General features: G+C 51.4%; 1 protein-coding gene across 1 annotated transcript in view; it reads right to left on the bottom strand.

The window, feature by feature from the left end:
- Positions 1–279: 279 nt before the first annotated feature.
- The window catches only part of AK7 (adenylate kinase 7), a 61,040-nt gene continuing 39,786 nt past the window's right edge, over positions 280–21,533 (bottom strand). The window contains exons 13-18 of the mRNA XM_075531234.1: positions 15,358–15,486; positions 14,861–14,929; positions 12,306–12,503; positions 10,935–11,155; positions 7,080–7,238; positions 280–6,622 (exon numbers count right to left, since the gene is read on the bottom strand). Of these exons, the coding sequence (XP_075387349.1) occupies positions 6,584–6,622; positions 7,080–7,238; positions 10,935–11,155; positions 12,306–12,503; positions 14,861–14,929; positions 15,358–15,486 (815 nt within the window). The 3' untranslated portion in view covers positions 280–6,583. The remainder of the gene's footprint in view (positions 6,623–7,079; positions 7,239–10,934; positions 11,156–12,305; positions 12,504–14,860; positions 14,930–15,357; positions 15,487–21,533) is intronic.

Raw genomic sequence — 21,533 nt, 5'->3', positions numbered from 1 at the left:
CAGTCTCAAGCAGCTTTGGTTAATGCTCAGGCGTCTCTGACTTTCTGAGTAATAGCTTTCTGAGCTTGGTGGCTCAGGGTGTTCTCTTTGACACACCTGGTCCCACCTGCACCCCAGGATCCCTCTGGAAAGGAAAACTTCTCTGCCGTGGCTCCTAGCCCTGCCCATCTACTGTGGCTTCTTGGGCAAAGTGTCTGCTTTGCCTGAATCTGCTGCTGTGGCCTCTGCCCCGATCCCCCACAGCCAGCATCCACCCCCACCCCACTCTCATCCCTGGAGATCAAAGAGACGCTGACTGCCTGGTCTCACCTGTAAAGAGCAGACACTGGCTTCCTGCCCCGCAGGCTGGTAAAGTCCCTGCCTTTTTTTGGAACTTAACGCCCAACTTGAAGTGACAGCCAGCAAAAAATGGTGGTGCTTTTCACGTCAAAGGAGCACAACTGTATTCACCATGAGGCTCGAGTTTGTGTGTGTGTGGCGGGGGGGGGGGGGGGGGGAGGGTGCAGCATGAAAGGAAATAGAAACGAATATTTAAAATTTTTATCAGAATTAATAGAAATTGCTGAAGGGTTCATCATGCCTGGAGAAACAAGTGAAAGGGCTGTAGCCGGAACTGTAGCAGCATCCTTAAAAGAAGCAGGTCAGACCCCCAAGGAGCCTTTAAAACCAAAGATGGTTAGGGTTCAGAACAGACAGCCCTTAGGAAGGAACCAACGCACATATTATAAAGAAGAAAAGCGCTGAGTAATAATGATAATAAAATATTAAAACCTTTACTCAAGGGAAAATTGTGTTTATATTTCAACAGATAATAATAAAAATTAAAATGCATAAATTTCTCTTTGGTGTGTCTACCTTAAGCAGGTGTCTCCAGAGATCCCTGCAAGGACAGTCTCCATCAGAGACCTAGTAATTTCCCCTCAGACTCCTGAACGCATGTTTCTGGCCAAGCTGGCAGTGCTGGCTATTTCATCTAGAGCAGGGGTTCTAAACCTTCCTAATGCTGCGACCCTTTAACACAGTTCTTCATGTGGTGGTGACCCCCCACCCATAAAACTGTTTTTGTTGCTGCTTCATCACTGTAAGTTTGCTACTGTTATGAATCGGCCGGCCCTGTGAAAGGGCCATTCAACCCCTAAGGGGTCACGACCCACAGGTTGAGAACCGCTGCCCTAAAGTATGTGCAGCTCTCTCTTACTGGACTAACCGTCCTCATACAAATTGTTAAATGGCCTTTTGCAGAGCCTGTGGTTTCCACCAACGACACACAGTGAACTCCAGGAAGACGGAAAAGAAGCAGCTGTCTTCTCAACAAGAACGGACATGCCTTGAACCTTACCTGGGTTCCAACGCTCGTCCACTGGGTGTGAGATCTGCAGAAGGTTGTCTTAGAGCTAACATGCAAGTGTGAATGCCTTGGTTATCTGTTAATCATACCAATTATAGAATTTTCTCTCAGCAGGACTAACTTTTACTAAATATAAAAATAATACTGTACAGCTTGGCAAACAAAATAATAAATTTTGTAAAGTTTCCACTTATCATGAAATTGTACAAAGGGACTGGCATTGATTACGCTGTCAAAGACCACATTAAAATATATTATTATGGAAGATAACTAAGGGGCCATCTAACTGAGAAACAACAAAGCCCACATGGATGAGGCACACCAGCCTGTGAGATCACAAGGCGTCAAAGGGACCAGGTATCAGGTATCAAAAAAAAAAAAGATAGCATTGTGAATGAGGGGGAGTGCAAAGTGGGGACTCAGGGCCCATCTGTGGGAAATTGGACATCCCCTTGCAGAAGGGCTGCGGGGAGGAGACGAGCCAGTCAGGATGCAGTATAGCAACGATGGAATATACAATTTTCCTCTAGTTCTTAAATGTTTTCTCCCCCCACTATCATGATCCCAATTCTACTTTACAAATCTGGATGGACCGGAGGATGTACACTGATACAAATAGGAACTGGAAACACAGGGAATCCAGAACAGATGAACCCCTCAGGACCAGTGGTGAGAGTGGCAATAGTGGGAGGATGGAGGAAAGTGGGGGTAGAAAGGGGGAACAGATTACAAGGTCTACATATAACCTCCTCCCTGGGGGATGGCAGCGGAGAAGTGTGTGAGGGGAGATGTTGGATGGTGTAAGATATGAAAAAATAATAATAATTTATAAATTATCAAGGGTTCACAGGGAAGGGGGGAGGGGGAGGGAGAGAAAAAAAGTGAGGAGCTGATACCAAGGGCTCAAGTAGAAAGCAGGTGTTTTGAGAATGATGATAGCAACATATGTACAAATGTGCTCGACACAATTGATGTATGTATGGATTGTGATAGAGTTGTATGAGCCCCTAATAAAATGATTTATATATATAGTTAATAATCCTGTCACCATTATTATTTGGGGTCCTCATAAAAATTGTTCTTTTAAAAAAATTGTTCTAAAGGTATAAATTTAAGTATTTGTAATTATGTAAACAATGTTATTTGGAATTATACAGAATCTCCTTCCTGGGATAACAAAGAAATTAATAGCATAACGGGAAGATGGGCTAGCCCCTCCTCAACCTCTTCCATCGTTTGTTTCCCTCAACAGTGGGACTCAAAAAATTGCTTGTAGCTACACAGGCAGAGATCAGATAAGGTCACACTGTTTACTCAATTGTTTTCTGGAAAGAACATGGAAAATTAGTTTTAATTCCTAGAAGTTATCTTTGTTTAATCCTATCTAAGATGGAAAAAATTAATGTAATAAATGTAAATTTTTTTTAACTAAGGAGGCAAAAAGGCCCCTTTAAACTTCTCTCTGACAGAGATCATGCCTGGCTTAATGCAGTCAGGGCCCTGAGGCCATATTTCATGTCGATGAAATAATTTAAATAAGGATTAATAAATAAGGATTAAATAAAAATTAAGTTTGATTGCTTAAAATTGAGTTTAGGATTTGGCTTTACTGGGTTCATATTGTTTGAAAATGACTGCTATTACTATAATTATTGATTACAATAGTGATTAAAAAGTGAAAACAGAGAGTTCGTAAGCCTACTTGCTTATATCATCAGTGGAATCTTTTTTTCTTTTCGTTTTTCAGTCGATCTTTAAAGTGGGTACAGCACAGGCCTGTAAAGAGGCTCTGGAAGGTAAGCCCCACCCAGGGCTTTGAGTGCTCTGGACATTTGCAGACATTGGTGGCGATTAGGGTCGGCAGAGGAAAAAGCAACCCTTTTGACTTTTCAAATTTTAAACTAATAGCCTGTGTCTGAAGCTGAAATGTTCTTAAATCCATGAAAGACCTCTCCTCTTTGGGACTGCCTGTACGCAGTCTGACATGCTTTCCAGGTGACCACCTGAGTTCACTTGTTGCGTGGAAGTGCAAAGAATTGCAGCAATCAGAAAACAGGTTCAGTCTGGTCACGAACGCCTGTGAACCTGGTTCACAGGAACTAAAGAAGAAGATGAAAGCATGTTGGCTGCTTTGAAGCTTATGGCCTAGCCCAAGGGGGCTAAAGTTGTTAAAAATTTGTGCGTTGAAGGCAAAGGACATTTATAGAGGTATAAATACAGGCAAGTACGTGTGTAAGTAATTTATATATAATGTTAGAGACACGGATCTGTGTACATATATTTATATGTTAAGTGTTAAGGTAGCAAATGGACATTGGGCCTCTACTCAAGTACTCCCTCAATGCAAGAAGACTTTGTTCTATAACTTGGCATTCTGTGATGCTCACGTTCCTGACATGATTGCTGAACACAAAATAGGAGCATTAGCAAATGTGACGAATAAAGCTGATGGTTCCCAGCTATTAAACGATATAGCGTCTGGGGTCTTACAGGCTTGAAGATAAACAAGCAGCCATCTAGCTGGGAAGCAACAAAGCCAACATGGAAGAAGCACACCAGCCTGCGTGATCATGAGGTGTCACCAGGATCAGGTATCAGGCATCAGAAGACCCAAAACAAACAATCATATTGATGAAAACGAGGAGGGGCGGAGTGGAGACCCAAAGCCCATCTGTAGACAATTGGACACCCCCTCACAGAAATGTGATAAGGAAGGGACAAGCCAGCCGGGGTGTAGTATGTACTAATGAAACATACAATATTCCTCTAATTCTTTAATGCTTCCTCCTCCCCACCCCACCACCACTGTCATGACCCCAGATCTACCTTACAAATCTGGCGAGACCAGAGTATATACACTGGTACAGCAAGGAGTTCTCGACACATGGAATCCAGGACAGATCAACCCCTCAGGAACAATAATGGGAGTAGCGATAGCATGAGGGGAGGAGGAGGGAAGGTGTGGGGAGAAGTGGGGAACCGATAGAAATGATAGTCTTATAACCACCACCACCACCCCATCCAGGGTGACAAATAGCAGAAACATGGGTGAAGGGAGGCAGCGGATGGTGTAAGATATGAAAATAATAATAATTTATAATTCATCAAGGGTTCATGAGGGTGGGAGGGTGGAGGAGGAAGGGAAAAAATGAGCTGATACCAAGGGCTCAAGTAGAAAGACACTGTTTTGTAAAGGATAATGGCAACATGTACAAATGTGCTTGACACAACAGATGTATGGATTGTTATAAGAGCTGTCAAAGCCCCCCATAAAATGATAAGGAGGAGAAATTAAACGAGCTGCATTGAGTAAACCTGCGGCACACGATCTCTGAAGACTCAAGTCGTGGTGTTTTCAGTCGCCTCATGTGCATGTGCAAACTGGATGTGGGATAAGAAGGAACAGAGAAGAATCGGTGCCTCTGAACTACCGTGATGCAGAAAACTATGAACTCTATCACGGACTGTAAAGAACCAATCTGTGAAATGAAGGGGGAAGTGCAGAGTGGAGACCCAAGGCCCAAGTGTCGGCCAATGGAGATCCCCTCATAGAGGCGTTTAGGAGAGGAGATGGGTTAATTAGGGTGCGAGGTAGTTCCGATGAAGAACACAGCTTTCCCCCAGATCCTGGATGCTTCCTCCCCCCAACTACCATGATCCGAATTCTACCTTGCAGGGCTGGATAGGGCAGAGGTTATACACTGGTACATATGAGGGCTGGAGGCACAGGGAATCCAGGGTGGATGATACCTTCAGGACCAAGGGTGTGAGGGACGATGCTGGGAGAGTGGGGGTGAGTGGGTTGGAAGGGGGGAACTGATTACAAGGATCCACATGTGACCTCTTCCCTGGGAGAGGGACAGCAGAGAAGGGGGGAAGGGAGACTCCGGATAGGGCAAGATATGACAAAATAACGATGTATAAATTACCAAGGGCACATGAGGGAGGGAGGAAAGGGGAGGGAGGGAAAAAAAAAAAAAAAGAGGACCTGATGCAAGGGGCTTAAGTGGAGAGCAAATGCCTTGAGAATGATTGGGGCAGGGAATGTATGGATGTGCTTTATACAATTGATGTATGTATATGTATGGATTGTGATAAGACTTGTATGAGTCCCTAATAAAATGTAAAAAAAGAAAAGAGGAGAAAAAATGATTAGGGCAAAGACTGTACAGATGTGCTTTATACAATTGATGTATGTATATGTATGAACTGTGATAAGAATTGCATGAGCCCCAATAAATTGTTAAAAAAAAAAAAAAAAGAACCAATCTGTGTTGGAAGAAGTATGGGGAGAATGTTCCTTTAGAATCCTTTGGACATGATGGGCTGACACCGTGGCTGCAGCAAGGGCTCCCACACAAATACCACGGTGAGGATGGCATGGACGAGGCAGGGTTTCCTTCCGTGGCACAAAGGTCGCTATCAATTGCAACCGACTAACAACAAGGAGAAGGACGGGACTCGTGGTTCTTCAGGCTGACGAGAGGGACTGACGCCTACATCATCAAAAAGCTAGCTTGATGGGAACACTCAGCAACGTTCTCGTTGTTTATCCCGTTAGATGGATTTCCCATCCAAGACGTTTACAATTCTGTCTGTCTCCCGGTCAGCAGCCTGACCCTCAGCATAGGACGCGACCTTTGGGAAGGCCTCGCGTCAGAGTTACTGTGACACAGCGCAGCATAGACCTTTGTCATCGATTCAGCGCCAGTCTGTACCACTGGTCCTGGGGCCACGGCAGTCGGGCAAATTCATGAGCCTGCATGTGCGGTTAAGAGTCTGATCTCCTTCATGGGGAAATCAACTTAGCGTGCACCATGCTTTTCACTGACCTCTGAATGGAGCAATAAATCAATACTTGTCCCACGAGCTGTGCATGGATGGAGATCAATGTAGCTAACAAATATGGTTGTAGGGAGGGAGCGGGGGGAAGAGGAGCTAATACCAAGGGCTCAAGTAGAAAATGTTTTGGAAATGACGATGGTAACACATGTACAAATATGCGTCATACAATGATGTATGGAACAGTGTAAGAGCCCTAATAAATGGTTTAAAATTTAAAATATATACAGTAGGCACTCCCTGTCACGTGCTTGCTTTGCTGTTCCTTTCAAGCAATGATTCTCAGAACACGCATTTGCAGACACATTTTAAAGACGAGGAAACATTTTAAAGCACATTTTCCGGTCACCATGTTGCCTTGGTCCCCGTCTCTGGAGGATCAGTGACTCATCCTCACTGAATTTCAGGATTGTTCTTGAAGAGGTATTCTGCCTGGGGGCCGGAGAAGGAACAAGGAGTCATCCTTCTGGAAAGACAGTGCTGAACGCCTATGACTCAGCATAGATTTCTGCATTTAAAAGTAAGTGCACATCTTTCACACTTTCCAATGAGTGGTTTTAAAAAAAATCTGATTTTGAACTCTGAACGGGTTTCCCAGAGTCCAGCACACAACTTCTCTCTCGAATGGTTTTCCATTTAACTCACTGCCCTCACGGTGATTCCAACTCCTATAATTTATCAGGGGTTCGTGAGGGAGGGCAGGGAAGAAATGGGGAGCTGCTATCAGGGGCTCAAGCGGGAGGAGAATGCTTTGAAAATGATGATGGCGGCATATGTGCAAATGTGCTTGATACAATGGATGAATGTATGGATTGTGATAAGAGATGTAAGAGCCCCCAGTAAAAGTAAGGGGGGAAATACCCTAAAACAAGCCAGGCGAATGGCTCACCAGAAAATCCACGGGGTCCTCGGGCCTGACCTGGCAGCACTCGTTCAGGCCTTTCATCAGGGTGGGCATGACGTAGGTCATCAGGTAGTTCCTCAGCGGGATGGACTGGGCCTCTAACAGCTCCCTCTCCTCTCGTTTCACTTCCTCCAGCCGCTTACTCTGCAGATGGAACATTCCAGAATGGGGCAAGCATGCCCCTCAAGGTGAGTGGAGGGCTTTCCTGCAGAGAACTGCCCGCCCGGCATGGGAGAGCCTGAGACAGAACACAAAGCCACGGCAGAGAGAGACCGGGCTAACTGGTCGGAGAGAGGCTGGCAGACCCGGCCTTTGTTGCCCTTCACGCCTGGAAATGAACCCACCTCTGTGGCTTGACTTTCAGCCCAACAATAAACAACTCTGTAAGGGGACAGTAACTGGGGAGGGGTGCACTTCTCAGGAGACCCAAAGAGGGGTGAGTTACCCTAGTTAGAAAGGAAGCAGGAAGCTCAGGGAGGCAGGGGGATGGAGGATGCTCCATAGGGGAGATGGCGGTGGAGGAGTTGAAACACCAGGTGCATGAATTGTTGGATAGAAAACTCACAGGTGTGCTCTGTAAGTGTTCACTGTCCCCCTCCCCGCTCCTCAGGAGATCCCCCCACAGTCTGAGCAAGATGGGGCTGCAAGCCAGCAGGGGGAGGGAAAGGACTAATGGCATTATAAGGACCCGCCTGCCTTGTGGGGTCCCCCTCTCCCTTCTGAAACCCAAACTGTTTCCCACCATTCAGATGGAGCAAAAGAAAAAGAAGAAAATCCTATCTATGTATGACAAACTCCAAACACACTGCGATGGAGTTAGTCCTAACTCACAGCGACCCTACAGGACAGTGTAGAACTGCCCCTGTGAGGTCCAAGACTGTCACTCTAATGAGAGCAGGCAGCCTCATCTCTTCTGCAGACTGGCTAGTGGGTTTGAACCATGAAGCCTTTAATGAGCTGTAGAGGGCTTGCTTGCCTGGCTTTGCTGCCTGGGCTTTTTTTTAAGAACAAAAAAAACAAACCAAACCCCGTGCCATGGGGCTGATCCCAACTCTCAGCAAGCCTGCTGGCGGGGTAGAACGCCCCTCTGGGTTTCTGCGGCTGGAACTCAACGAGAACAGTCTCATCTTTCTCCCTCACCGCAACTGATGGGTTCAAACTGCTGACCTTGCAGTTAGCAGCCCAGCTGCGACTTCGCTGCACACATATATGAATGTGAGGTGCAGTACGAGGCAGCCTGGGGGGTACGGGCTGCCTGGGTGGGTGCTCCTCTCGGCTCAGCTCAGAGTTCCCTCCATCCAGGGAATAATAATTGCAGGTCTCTGCTGCAGCCGAATGGGGGGTCGAGGGGTGTGTATGAGGAGACAGCAGGGGATGGGTATCCTCAGGCTGGCAATCCAGCCTGCCTCTTGGCCAGGGGTGCCAGGGATGTAGCTCCTCTCAGGATGAGCAGAGAGGGGCCCCAATGCTTGGTGCCTTCTTGAGCTTTTCTGCCACGTGACCTGGAACTGCCGTGTCTAAGGCAGTCATTCCGACTCCACCCTTCTGTCGCCATTCCAAGCAGGACAGCAAACCCAGACATCAAAGTGACGAGAGGAGGGGTGGGTCCAGCTCCTAGAGATGTGAACGTTTTGTCCAGTCGTAAAACAAACAAACAGAAACACTGTACATCATGTTGTAGAGGTGCTGTGGGGCTGGTTCTGACTCACAGCGGCCCGAAGTACAACAGAACAAAGCACTACCGGGTCCTGCATCTGAGCCCACCGCGGCAGCCACCATGTCCATCCATCATGTCTTGTGCATCATGTCCCCTCCACTTCGCCAAGCGTGTGTCCTTCCCCGGGGGCTGTAAACCATGCTGAGCCAACAAGGGCAAGCTGAGAGCAGGGACTGGCATGACAAGTGGTGAGCGTGAGCTCAGAGCCTCACGTGGACACACTGCTGGCCAGGCACTGCTCTGTGCACAGAGCCCCGAGGGCTCAGGGAGCTAGCATGAAGTCGGCAGTTCGAGCCCAGCAGCCCCTTTGAGGAGAACGATGGAGGCATGTGCTCCGTGAAGATTCCCAGCCTTGGAAACGAGGACTGCTTCTACTCCCCCCATCCCCAGGGTGGCGATGAGTAAGCCCTGACTCCACAGTGGTGGGTTTGGGTTCGGTGGGGTGGCTCTTCATCCTCACACATGTCCGTGATGCCGCCCTCTCAGCAGCTCCATTTCCCAGGCAGACAAACCGAGGCACTGGGAGAAACTTACCAGGGAGTGGAGCGAGATTTGAAGACAGCCTCACCACCAAGCCTGGCCATTGTTCCCCGAAACCACCTGCCCTGGGGTCCCTCTGGCAAAACCATGAGAGGAAAGCCCAGGGCCTCCTGACAGAGAGGATGCCTGGCACCAGAAGACTCGCTCAGGAAGTATTCCGCAAGGGCAGGTGCGAGAGTCTACAGATTGGTGGAGGAGTCAGCGACCCCACAGTGGGCCCAGGCTGGGTCTCCTGTCTCCAGGGGCCACGAGATGGCAAAGCAGACCACTGAGCTGGTGAAAATGCTAAGGGCGGCTGCTCGTCCACCTCATGAGCATCCGGCTAGAAACATCCGCCCAAACTTAAACCGTGTCTACGCAAACACTACGCACTGACCGATGCTCCCTCTGGGTGCATCAGCCACTCAAAGATGCGAGCAGAGCCCAGCGCCTCCCCTCCCGGCCTCTCCTCCTCCCTTTCTCTGCACCTCCCTCTCTCTGTGAGTGCGCGTGTGCCTGGGACATACCAGGAACTTCTCTGATACGGCAGTGAAGAACCTGGTGCCACTGAAGCCCCTTGCTTGGAAAAGAGAAGCAAGCAGGGACGTGTGTAAAGCTAAGAGCATGTTAGAGGGGGTGATGCCAAGGCAAAGAAAGCAAGCCCACTGCCCTGGAGGCCATGCCGACTCAGTGACCCCACAGGGGAGCCAAGATGAAGGCTGTAGAGGAGCAGAGCCTCAGGTTCCTCCCTGAGGAATGGACAGGAGGAGGACATTAAAAGGCAACAAAGTGGGTCAGGGTGGGCAATGCATGGGAAGGTGGGCCTGAAATGTTGGATGAGGTCAGAACTTTCAGTGATGTCTCAGGGCAAGTGAAGAATTTGGTGATGGTGGTAGTGGTGATGATGATGGTGGTGGTCTTGGTTATGGTGGTGATGGTAGTTGTGGTGGTGATGGTTGTGCTGGTGATGGTTGTGCTGGTTGTGGTGGTGGTGGTGGTGCTGGTGGTGATGGTGGTGAATGGTGGTGGTGGTACTGGTGGTGAATGGTGGTGGTGGTGGTGGTGGTAGTGGTGATGATGGTGGTGGTGAATGGTGGTGGTGGTGGTGGTAGTGGTGATGATGGTGGTGGTAGTGGTGATGGTAGTGATGGTGGTGGTGGTGATAGTGGTGATGGTGGTGATGGTGGTTGTGACGGTGATGGTGGTGGTGGTAGTATTTAAAAGGGAGGTAGGCTGCACAATAGACCACCCTCAGGAATGTGAGCTTTCATCTGAGATGGTCAGCAGCTGGTCAAGGTTTGGAGACACAGATAGCTGTGCTGGGTCTGTGACTTTAGAGGGCCCCTGACGGCAGTAGGAATAGGCTGGAAATGGCCAGAAACAACTAGGAGTGACCAGCAGGGAGGGGGGCATGGAAGCCTGAGGAAGTCTGAGAACCAGGAAGGCCCAGGATGCTGAACGATGCTGCCCTGCCTCCTTCGCACGTGTCCACACACTCACCCTCACACAGACACCCTCCCTCCCACGTGTCCACACAGACATCCTTCCTCATACCAGTGCACACACTCACACAGATGCCCTCCCTGGGACCTGTGCGCACTCACCCACTCCTCCCAGCGCGCCATCCTCCCAGCCAGCTCCATGGCCTCATTATGCTCCCGCTCTGCCTCCTGGGCAGCCTCCAGGGCCAGCCGCTCCTCGGCCTCCTGTCGCTCCTGCTCGGCCTTCTCCTCATCCGTCAGACCGTAGTTACGCGGCTCCCCAATCTCTCTGAGCAGCTGCTTGATGGCCAGCCGGTTGTGCGGGTCCTCCAGCTTGCCCACATCTTCAGACAGGAGGAGAGGCCGTCAGGGACATTCTTGCTGAGGTGGCTGGCTGGGCCCCACAGAGGACTGACTCTCTTCCAAGGAGGAAGCACAGCCCACACCCCTCTTCTTATGGGCGAACCTCAGGCACATGACTGGCAGAGACTTCTGAGTGTGGGCAGTGGGCCCCCTGCTCAGTGATGAGCTCTCCCCGCCCCTGGCTCCACCCCTGCAGGTCTGGGTGGCTGTGGGGTAAGGGGAGGGACAGGGCAGGGCTCAGTGACTGAGGGCCGCCCCACTAAGAGCAGAGCTCGGAGACCTCAGACTCTGCCTGCCACAGGGGGGAGGAGGACTTCTCTGCAGGGGGCTGTACGGCCAGCAGACAGATGCTCCCAGAGCGACCTGGCTAGTGCCCACAACACTGTCCATAAGACCCCAGACCGGAGCAGTCTGCAGCTGACACGCCTCCTCCAGGTGCCGGATTCATGGTTTTGAAGCCAGTAGGGCAGTAACCTTCAAGATGCCAGCAGGCCTCAGAGCCCCCATCTCCCCAGCCCACCCCCACAAGCAGTGAGGCCCGGCAAGCCCATGCTGAGGCCCCAGCAAGGCAGAAGCTGAGCTACCACTAAGCTGTGGTTCTGCAGTGTGCGATGTCCCCGTGAGCAGAGTGGACAACCATGAGGATGGCCCAAGGTGACAGAAGCAGGCGTGTGCTAGAGCAGTGGTTCTCAACCTTCCTCATGCAGCGACCCCTTCATACAGTTCCTCATGTGGTGGTGAACCCCCAATCATAAAATTATTTTCCTTGCTACTTCATCACTGTAAATTTGCTACTGTTATGAAGCGGGTGACCCCTGTGAAAGGGTCCTTCCACCCCCAGAGGGGTGCGACCCACAGGTGGAGAACCGCTGTGCTATAGGGCTTTCTGGAGGCAGGTGGTCCCCTCTGAGCGCAAATGTGCATCTCCTGCGGGCGCCGTCTCAGGAGCCCAGCCTGAATCTCTGTGCTTTCAGATAAAGGTAGCAGCGTCCCCAGATCCTCAGGCCACATGACCATCCAGGCCTGGTGCCCATTGGTCTGACCAGGGCCTCATGGTCACCACTCCCCGGCCCCACCCCTGGAGGTGCATGGTCACCTCCCTGCACGCATGCACGCGGAGGCCCCTCCTACCGATGTGGATGGGGTGGATCTCCAGCTCATCGAAGTAGTTGAAGACGGTCTCGTCATCGGTGTTGATGTCCCGGAAGTTGCTGAGGGCGCGCAGGAAGCGGTCCTGGCTGTAGTGGGTCCCGGCCACCACGCTCTCGGGGAGGTTCATCACCCGCTCCTTCAGGAACTCGTCCGAGGCGTCCAGAGCGCAGACGAACTCTGGGGGCAGGGGCAGGGGGCTGACCGGCAGGATTACCCGCGCAGGGCTGAGGGCTGGGGGCTGCTGTGGAGACGGCCCTGACACAGGGTGACCCCATGATCGGCCGAGAAACAGAGGGTTCTCATTGGCCGAGCTTCAGAGTAGATCGCCAGGCCTTTCTTCCTAGGCTTAGGGTGGGAGCACCTCTGAAACCTGTTCCACAGTCCAGCTGCACAGGGCCTCCAGCAGAGGCAGGGGTGGCCCCGGGAGGGGGGTGCGGGGAGATAGCCAGGCCCATGCCAACGCAACGTGGCCTTCTAGAACAGAGTAGAACTGGCCCTGTGGGTTTCTGAGGCTGTCGACCCAGTCTGTACAGAAGCAGACGGCCACCTCTGTCTCCCTTGGAGCGCAGGTGAGTCTGAGCCACCGGCCTTTCCGCTGGCAGCTGGGTACGTTGTCAGGGAGGATACAAAAGCCTAAAGCAAACCCACAGTGACGGGGCCACTTTTGCCTCAGCGTGACCTCACAGGAACTGTCCCTGTGGGTTTCTGAGAGTAGACCTCTTTAAGGGAGCAGAGAGCCTTCTCTCTCCCAGGGGCACCTTTCTGGTTTGAACTGCTGACCTTGCAGTGCGCCACCCACGGCGGGTTCCAAGGCCATAACTCTTGGTGTAGCGGTTCTCACCCTTCCTAACGCTGCCCCGGCCCTTTCATACAGCTCCTCATGCTGTGGTGAACCCCCAACCATAAAATGATTTTCGTAGCTACTTCATGATTGTCATTTTGCTACTGTTATGAATCGGGCGACCCCTCTGAAAGAGTCGTTCGACCTCCATAGGGGTCGCAACCCACAGGTTGAGAACCGCTGCTCTTTATGGGAGCAATCAGTGCCATCTGTCTCGCGGAGGGCTGCTGGGGCTTCTAAACCCAAACCTTTGGTTTGGCAGTTGAGTGCTTAACCACTGAGCCTCTCGTGGAGAATTTGAGAGAAACCTAAGCCCATAGTCCTCGGGTCTACTCTGACCCACAGCGACCCCGTCGGGGGATTCCACAATTACAACTCTGTGTGGGAGCAGCCGGCACCGTCTGTCTCCTGCAGAGTGGCGGCTGGTTTGTAATTGTCACCATGCACACAGTGCCACGCCTGTGACACACCAGCGTTTCCAGAGCATTCCCTAAGACGCCCCACTGATTGGGTTTGCCTGTGTTTTGTGTGATCTAGTCGGCCTGCTCCTCGACCCTCTCCCCTCTCCCCTCTCCCTTCTCCCACCCCCTATCCCTTCTCCCCTGCCTTCCCTCCCTTTAATGAAAGTAGCAGGAATGATAGGGAGCTGTTCTCTAAGAATCCCGTGGCATCATTGGATTCACCATCAGCCCCAACTTGCCCCTTTTTGTGCCAAATCTCCAAATCACAGGCTTCCCGGGACAAAGAAACAGACCCTCCCCTTGAGTTTGTAGCAGGCCCCAGGTTCAGCCCTTCTCCTTAATGCCGGGGCCTGTCTGGGTTTGTACAGCATGGTCAGCCCTGAGCCAGCAGGCCCTGAGCTCCAGTCGGTCATCAGAGGCTGTGTGCCCTTCTCCTTGGCAGGAAGGGAGCTCCTGCCCCAGCTTCCAGCGACATGTCAGTGCAGTGACCTCTGCCCTGTGGGCTAGTATTTCCAGACGTGGCGGGAAGTCACTGGGGGTGGGGTCAGCGGACTAGGGCCAGCGCAGACTGGGACGTGCCCTCATGCGACACAAAACCCAAATGAAACCCACTACCGTTGAGTCAATTCCAACTCACACAGACGCTGTGGGGCAGGGAGTGCTGCCTGGTGCATTGCAGAGACTGCAAATCTCTGTGGGGGCAGACAGCCTCATCTTTCTCCTGCTGAGCGGCTGTTGGGTTGGAACCGTTGAACTTGCCATTAGCAGGCCAATGCCTAGCCATGGGGGCACCGAGGCCCCTTCTCCTAACCTGCTGTTTCACCAGGCTCCTGGGAGTGTGGTACAGGGGTGCTCATGTCCTCTCCGGAGGACAGAGCTTAAGGACAACCTGGGGTGGGGGAAGAGTAATCTACAAAGAGCAGACCACCATTACGGAGATGACTGGGGAGAGGAGAGACAGAGGAAGCACACATGGTTAACTCGGCTCCCATGCCCTTCTCTTGTGGAGAAAGGCGACCTTGTTTCATGGCAGTGAGAGAGCTTGACTCCCCGGCCTCAACTCCGGAGAATGCTGCACAGCCTTGGAAACCTCTGGGGCAGGCCACTGTGCCCTGCAGGGTCGCGATGAGTTGGGACCGACCTGAGTAGAGATGGCTGTGCCATAGATGGGGACCATCTGGCATAGCCTTCCTTTAACGATGCCTGGTCTTGGAGGAAGATGTTACACTTACCAGGTATGATTAATTTATCAAAGGGGAACATTTTGCCTCTGATTTCTTCTTCCTCTTCATCCTCTTCTTCTAAAATAGAAGGGAGAAAACACACACGGGGTGTTTCTTAACACCCTCCAGTCACCGAGAGGCTTGGCTAGCGGTCGCTAAGGCAGGCAGTGGATCACCGCCAGAGACGAGGAACGGTGTGCTTGAGAGAGCATCCCTCTGTTTTCCTGCTTCGGTGTTTAAATCGAATGACGACTTCCTAAAGGAACAAGACTGATCTGGTCGTCAAGCGCCCAGCACGCCGGCTGCTGCCGACTGTATTCCAAGCATTCCCTGGTTTCCAAGGCTATATGCTTTACAGATGTAGACAGTCTCAGCTTTCTTCCGCAGAGCAGCTGGTGGGTTTGGACTGCTGCCCTCTGGGACAGCAGCCGAGGCCCACCCCGCATCCCACAGGGCTCCCTTTCCCTGGAGCGAGTCTTCCACACCAAGGGGGCACCCGTACTCACGGTTGAACAACTCTTTGGCTTGATCGTAGGTCTTTGGGAAGCCATCCAAAATGTAGCCCTGATTTCTACAAGGCATAGACTTTAGCTTTTCTTTTATGAAGCGAATTATATACTGATCTTCCAGTCGGCCTAGCAAAGAGAAAGCAATAGATGATGGGGAGGCCCTGGAGACATCGAAAAAGTCCTGCGAGGGAAATTCCTGATTCTGTCCTTAAAAGCCAAGCCCACCCCACGGCCGCTCCTGGGGACCCTGAAGGCAGAGTGGGACTGCCCAGGAGGGCGTCCGAGACAGTAAATGTTTATGGAAGCAGGTGGCAGGCATCCTCCCTTGGGCTGACTGGCGGGTTTGAACCGCTCACGTTAAGCACTGCGCCACCAGGCTCTGTGTGGAAGGTTCTGCCATGGGAAGGTGTCACGGCGGAACGCAGGCACGGAAGCTGACGGGGAAGCTGAGTGCAGTGGGGGAGGATGGGGAGGCAGAATGCCCCGAGTTGGCACCAGCCTGTTTGATTGATATCCCATCTCCACAACCGCCAGGCCCTTTGCTGTGGCAGCTGTCCTGATTGCATCTGACCCCAGGCAGCCCACGCGCTCACCAGACCTTTCTTTGGTGGTGCCTCCAGGTGGGCTCAGAACACCAGCCTTTAGGTTTGTAGTGTATGCCGCCCTCAGTTAGTGGCGCACACCTTTAAAAACACTTGAAAACCGCTCCCTATCAGCGAGCCGATTCCGGCCCACAGCGACCCTACAGGACAGGGTAGAAAGGTCTTTCTCTCCCGCAGAGTGGCTGGGGGGTTAGAACTGCTGACCTTGTGGTTAGCAGCTCAACACATGACCAAGAAGCTCCCCAAATCAGTGGGACCTTTCCCTTTAGTCCAAACCTACGCAGCCTTAATCCGTCAAGGCAGATGCTCCCAATGCGAGAGCCTGTCTTCCTGCACGCTTGGCAAGTGACTTGTCAATAACATGTGCTCAGTAAAAATGTGCTGATCAGATGTCAAGCTTGATTTGTCCCTCATGGGCTCTGCTTGCTCTCTCTCTCTCGCTCTCTCCTTTAAGTTGCATTGGGTCTACCCGCTGCAGGAGACCTCTCTGAAATGTTGAAAAGCAAGGAGGTTGCTTTGAGGACTAAGCCAGGGTACGTGGCTTCCACGGCCTCCTGTGAATGTGAAAGCTGGACACTGAGTAAGGAAGACTGGGGCTGGTGTGACTTGCGGTGCTGGAGGGGAAGATGGAAAGACTGCCCAAAGACAACCAAGCTTCTCTTGGAAGGACGGCAGAGCGCCCCTTGGCAGCATGCATAGCAGCACCGCGCCGAGGGCGGGAATAGGCAGGAAAGGCAGAGGCAGGTGACCGGAAAGCAGGGAGGAAGTTTAATACATATTTATTTAACAGTATGACAGTGACAGAAAAATAAGAGCCCTAATCGAAGGTGTGACTTAACATGACGAGCCCTCTAGCGTGGTGTTACATGACTTCCAGTCAGGGTCACAGTGGCCAGAAAATAAAATGAAGCTACATTTTCAGATGTCAGGGGGATGCATGGAGCCTCACAATACGCTGCGGGGCCCCTTCAACGGCCCCCGGGGTGTGAGTTTCCCATGGGCTAGGTTTTGCCTTTTCCTCCTGCGTCACTGCACAGGCAGGCCAGGCAGCCATCAGCTGCTTCTGAGAGCTGTCGCCAGCTGCTTTTGAGTTGGCGCTGAGGGTGGTGACCGGCATCTGACTGTCAAGTGGGGGATCCCTGGCCCTGTCCCCCTGGTCTGACTGCTGAGTGAGGTCCTGCACCCCTGGCCCTGTCTCCTGGTCACTGTGTATGTTGAGCGGCTTCCAAGCTTTGGGACACAGTAGTCTGCTGCTCAGGTCGCCTTTGTCTGGCTAACTTTCAGCCTTGGTGGCTCAGGGGTCAAGCATTCAGCTGCTTCCTGAAAAGTCAGGTGGTTGGGACCCCCCAGCGGCTCTGTGGGAGGAAGGATCTGGGGACCAGTCCCACAAAGACCACAGCCTTGGAAACCCTTGGGGAGGGGTCATCCCCTAGCCCTGGCCTGCAGGGCCTCCGCAAGTCAGGACGGATGCCGCTGCACACAGCAGCAATCTTCAAAGGAGGTTGTTAGTCAGACCTTGCTTCCCGGTCTCTCTCAGTCTGTCGGCCCCGCTGACATGCCAGTGGCACCATTCCTGTCTCAGAACAAGAGAAGCCACTTCAGTGGGACAGAGGAGTGGCTGCAGTGACTGGTGGCTCTCATGACTTTTCTAGTTGTGGTCTTCCAATGCCCACCAAATGCATGGGTGTGGCTATGCAAATGATGTGCCTGTGGTCCACCAATGCCATTGGACAACTTGCTAATCATGTAAATCAGGTGCATGTCAGCCGTGTGGGGGCGGGGACCACGGATTGGTCAGATTTGCTATCCTACTAGGTGTAAAAAGGAGGGAAGAGGGACCCAATGACCACCATGAGGAGACAGAAGTAGAGCACATCTTGGCAGGTGGGGGTCCCTGCGCTGAGAACCTCCTAGACCCAGGGGACAGAGGCAGAACACTGTCACCCTGGCAACAGTGCAAGATGGCAGAACCGGAGATGGGCAGGACCTGGTCTCCCTGGCGAGAAAGCCGAGTGCCTCTGGCTTAGGCTTACTGGTGGGCTTTAAGGGAGGAGGGTGCCTCTGGGAAAATATTGGCAGAGCAAAAGATCTTTGTGACATTTGACCTGGAAGGACAGAGGCTGAGCTGGCCCAAGAACCCTGTCAGTGGGCACAGCTGAGAAGCTGTCCTGATGGAATAACTGTATCCTGAGTCATTTCTGATCTGGTGTTGTAATCTGTGACTTCCCTAAGAAACCCCATAACCATGAGTAGGGTCTGTAAGTCCCATGTGGCCATTGCCACAGACCCAGCAGAGAGGTGGAGAGTGCTGTGGGAGGGAGGCTGGTGTCAGCATGGGTGAGGAGATTGGAGAGCAGTGGGACCTCACAGGGGCAGTGATATCAGAGAGGTCAGAGGATGCTGCCACCACGCCAACTTTCTGACAGTGGTTATGGTAATTAGAGGCGCGCCCAAAGGCCTTTGTTTCCAGAGCTGCAACCACATGGAGACAGCTTGGGACCAGCATTGAGCTCCCGGCAGAAGGTACCCCTCCTGCACTGAGTGAGTGAGTTTTTAGCTCATGACAAAACTACCAGACCAGTTGGGCCTCTCCTGTCCCCTGCCAAGGACAGGGCTTAGAGGATTCTGTCCCAGTTCTGAACACAGGCCTGTGTCCACTGCAGCTCTTGTTCCACATGGTGACCTTCCTGGCTCAGGGAAGGTGTTCTATTGGTATCTGCTGTGGATCGTGACAAAGACCAATTAAGTGAGTCTCTGTCAAGAAAGGGTTATAGTTGTACATTTGTTCAGGCTTTGTCTAGTCCTGCCCCATGAATACAGACAGGAAGACAAGAGCCCTTGGTGGGGGGGCAGGGGCCAGTGACTGAGCTCTTAACTGCCAACCAAAAGGTCAGTGGTTCAAACTCACCCAGTGGCTCCCCAGGAGAAAGGACTTGGTGATCGGTTCTTGGAAAGATTCCCAAACAAACAAACAAACTCACTGCCATGGAGTTGATTCCAACTCAAAATGACCCTATGGGGCATGGTAGAACTGCCCTGGTGGGTTTCAGAGGATGTAAATCTTTTTGAGAACAGAAAGCCTCATCTTTCTCCCACAGACCAGATGGTGGTCTTGAACTGCTGACCTTGCAGTTAGCAGGACAGCAGGTTACCTACTACGACACCACCACTTCTCTATGCCACCAGTCTTAGAAACCCCGTCCTAAAAGTTGCTGCTGTTGTGTTGCTTTTCTTGCCGTTAGGTATCACCACGTCAGTTCTGACTCAGCCACCCTGCTGGTCCTGTGACATCTTCACAAGCGTCCTTATGCTGGGGCCCAGGATCGTAGCCACTGGGTCAGTCCATCTCGGCAAGGGCCTTCCTCCTTCTCACTGCCCCGTTAGTTTACCAGCACGATGCCCTTCTCCACGGACTGGCCTCTCCTGACAACATGTCCAAAGTCTGTGAAACAAAGTCTCCCATCTCTGCCTGTGAAGAGCACTCTGGTTGTGCTTTGTCCAAGACACAGCTGTTGCTCTCTTGGCAGCCTGGGGCACTTTCCATCTTCTTCGCTAGCACCTTCATTCAAACGCATCCGTTTCTCTTCAGTCTTTCTCAGTCAACTTTCACAAGCAAGGGAGACGGCTGGAAATACCAAGGTGCGCCGTGGTCCTGAAAGCAGCATACTTGCTCTTCAACACTTAGCAGAGATCCTGTGCAGCAGATTCACCCAGTGCAACGTGTCGTTTGGTCTCTTGGTTGCTGCTGCTGTGAGCACTGATTATGGATCCACGCAAGATGATATCTTTTCTCCATTTCATCATGATGCTATTTTTGGTTCGGTTGTGAGGAATTGGGTCTTCTTGACATTGAGTCGTAATCCATACTGAAGGCTGCACTCCTTGATCTTCATCAGCGAGTGCTTCAGATCCTCCTCACGTTGAGCAAGCAAAGGTGTATCATCTGCATATCGTAGGTTGTTAATAAGCCCCGCTCTTCCATTCCTGACACCACATTGTTCTTCACGTTATCCAGCGTCTCTGATGATTTGCTCAACATCCAGATGAAATAAGGACGGTGCCAGGATGCAAGCCTGGAGCACACCTTTCCTGACTTAAAACCACGGGATGCCCTTGGTCTGTTCATCCCATGTACTGAATGGACACAATGTAGCATTCTGGGAGTCCCATTCTTCTCAAGTCAGTCCATAGCTTGTTATGACCCACACAGTTGAAAGCTTTTTGCATAGTCAAGGAAATGCAAATAAACATCTTTCTGGTGTCCTCTGCTTTCAGTCAAGTGCCTGTGAGCCAGAGTCAATAGCTAGTAGTGGGCTACAGCAACAACAAAACTCCCTGCCATCAATTCGATGCCAACTCATGGCCACCCTACAGGACAGAGTCAAACTGCCCCTGTGGGTTTCTGAGACGGAAACTCTTTGTGGAAGTAGAAAGCCTCGTCTTCTTCTCGCAGTGGGTTGGGAAGTCCGTTTCTCTCTTCTAGTGGGTGATACAACACTCCATTTCTGATTTTACCTCTCAGGCCAAAGGATTCCTGAGACCTCAGCCCCGCAGCCCACCAGCAACATGACCTTGCCCCCCTTCCTTCCACAGGTGGCCTCTTAGAGAAATGTCTTCCTCTCAGTAGTCTGGTAGTTGATGCAGCCTAACATATTTTAATCAACTCCAAGATGATCCTTGTGAGCAGCCAAGCTATTGTGTGGAGATTAGGGTGGTGTGTAACCCCTTACTCAGGCGTTACCCTTGGAAGGCAGTGGGTGGGGTGGCTGCTTCGTGTATCTAAGTAGACATTCTTAAGAGCTTCCTCACAACTTGCTAGTCTGGATACTGAATCTGGCTCATCGACCTCCCACTCTTTAGACTTGGACCAGTGGCCCACCATATTGCCCACTGTCTCTGGGGGCTATCAGAGCCTGTCAGCTGATCTTCTGGCCTTGGATTGATTCATCTCTGCATCCACCACCTGTGGTCTTCCTGCTGCATCTTCCTGCCTTTTCCGGCAGTGATGCACATCAGGAAAAGCCTCCAGTTTAACATCTGGCCCACGGACTTGAACCAGAGAGAACATAACCACTTCTATAACAATGTGGGTCGCTTTCCTGATATCGAGTTTCATGTTGCTGGTTGCACTTCCCTCAAGCACCCATCCTAACACAACTGTGCTTTCCTGCTGGATAGCAGGCTCTTGTAGAGCCAGGGCAGGCTGACATCCAGCTGGCCATCATTGGATTGAAGGGAATGGGTTCCTTAAAGCATGATGGACAAAGGGACTTACTATTGTACTCTCTAAGCGCTGCAATGGGACCATCTTGAAATTCCATCTGAGGGGGGTTGAAAGAATGAAGGCCGTGCTTGAGTTTAAAGTGATAACTTTACAGTGATCAGTGCGTCCATTTCTTTGGATTTCTATATAAATTATAGGTATATGCTATCTATTTTTCTACTAACTATTTAATGATTTTCTTATTAATTTACCTGAGCACTTTATCCAGTAAGGGTGTTAACTCTTGGCCCTATTGGCCATAAATATTTTTTCCAGTTTGTCCTTTTCCCTTTAATTAATAGGTTTTT

Source organism: Tenrec ecaudatus, chromosome 14 (genome assembly GCF_050624435.1).
Source record: "Tenrec ecaudatus isolate mTenEca1 chromosome 14, mTenEca1.hap1, whole genome shotgun sequence".
NCBI classification, from domain to species: domain Eukaryota; kingdom Metazoa; phylum Chordata; class Mammalia; order Afrosoricida; family Tenrecidae; genus Tenrec; species Tenrec ecaudatus.
This window is presented reverse-complemented; position numbering and strand designations above follow the sequence as displayed.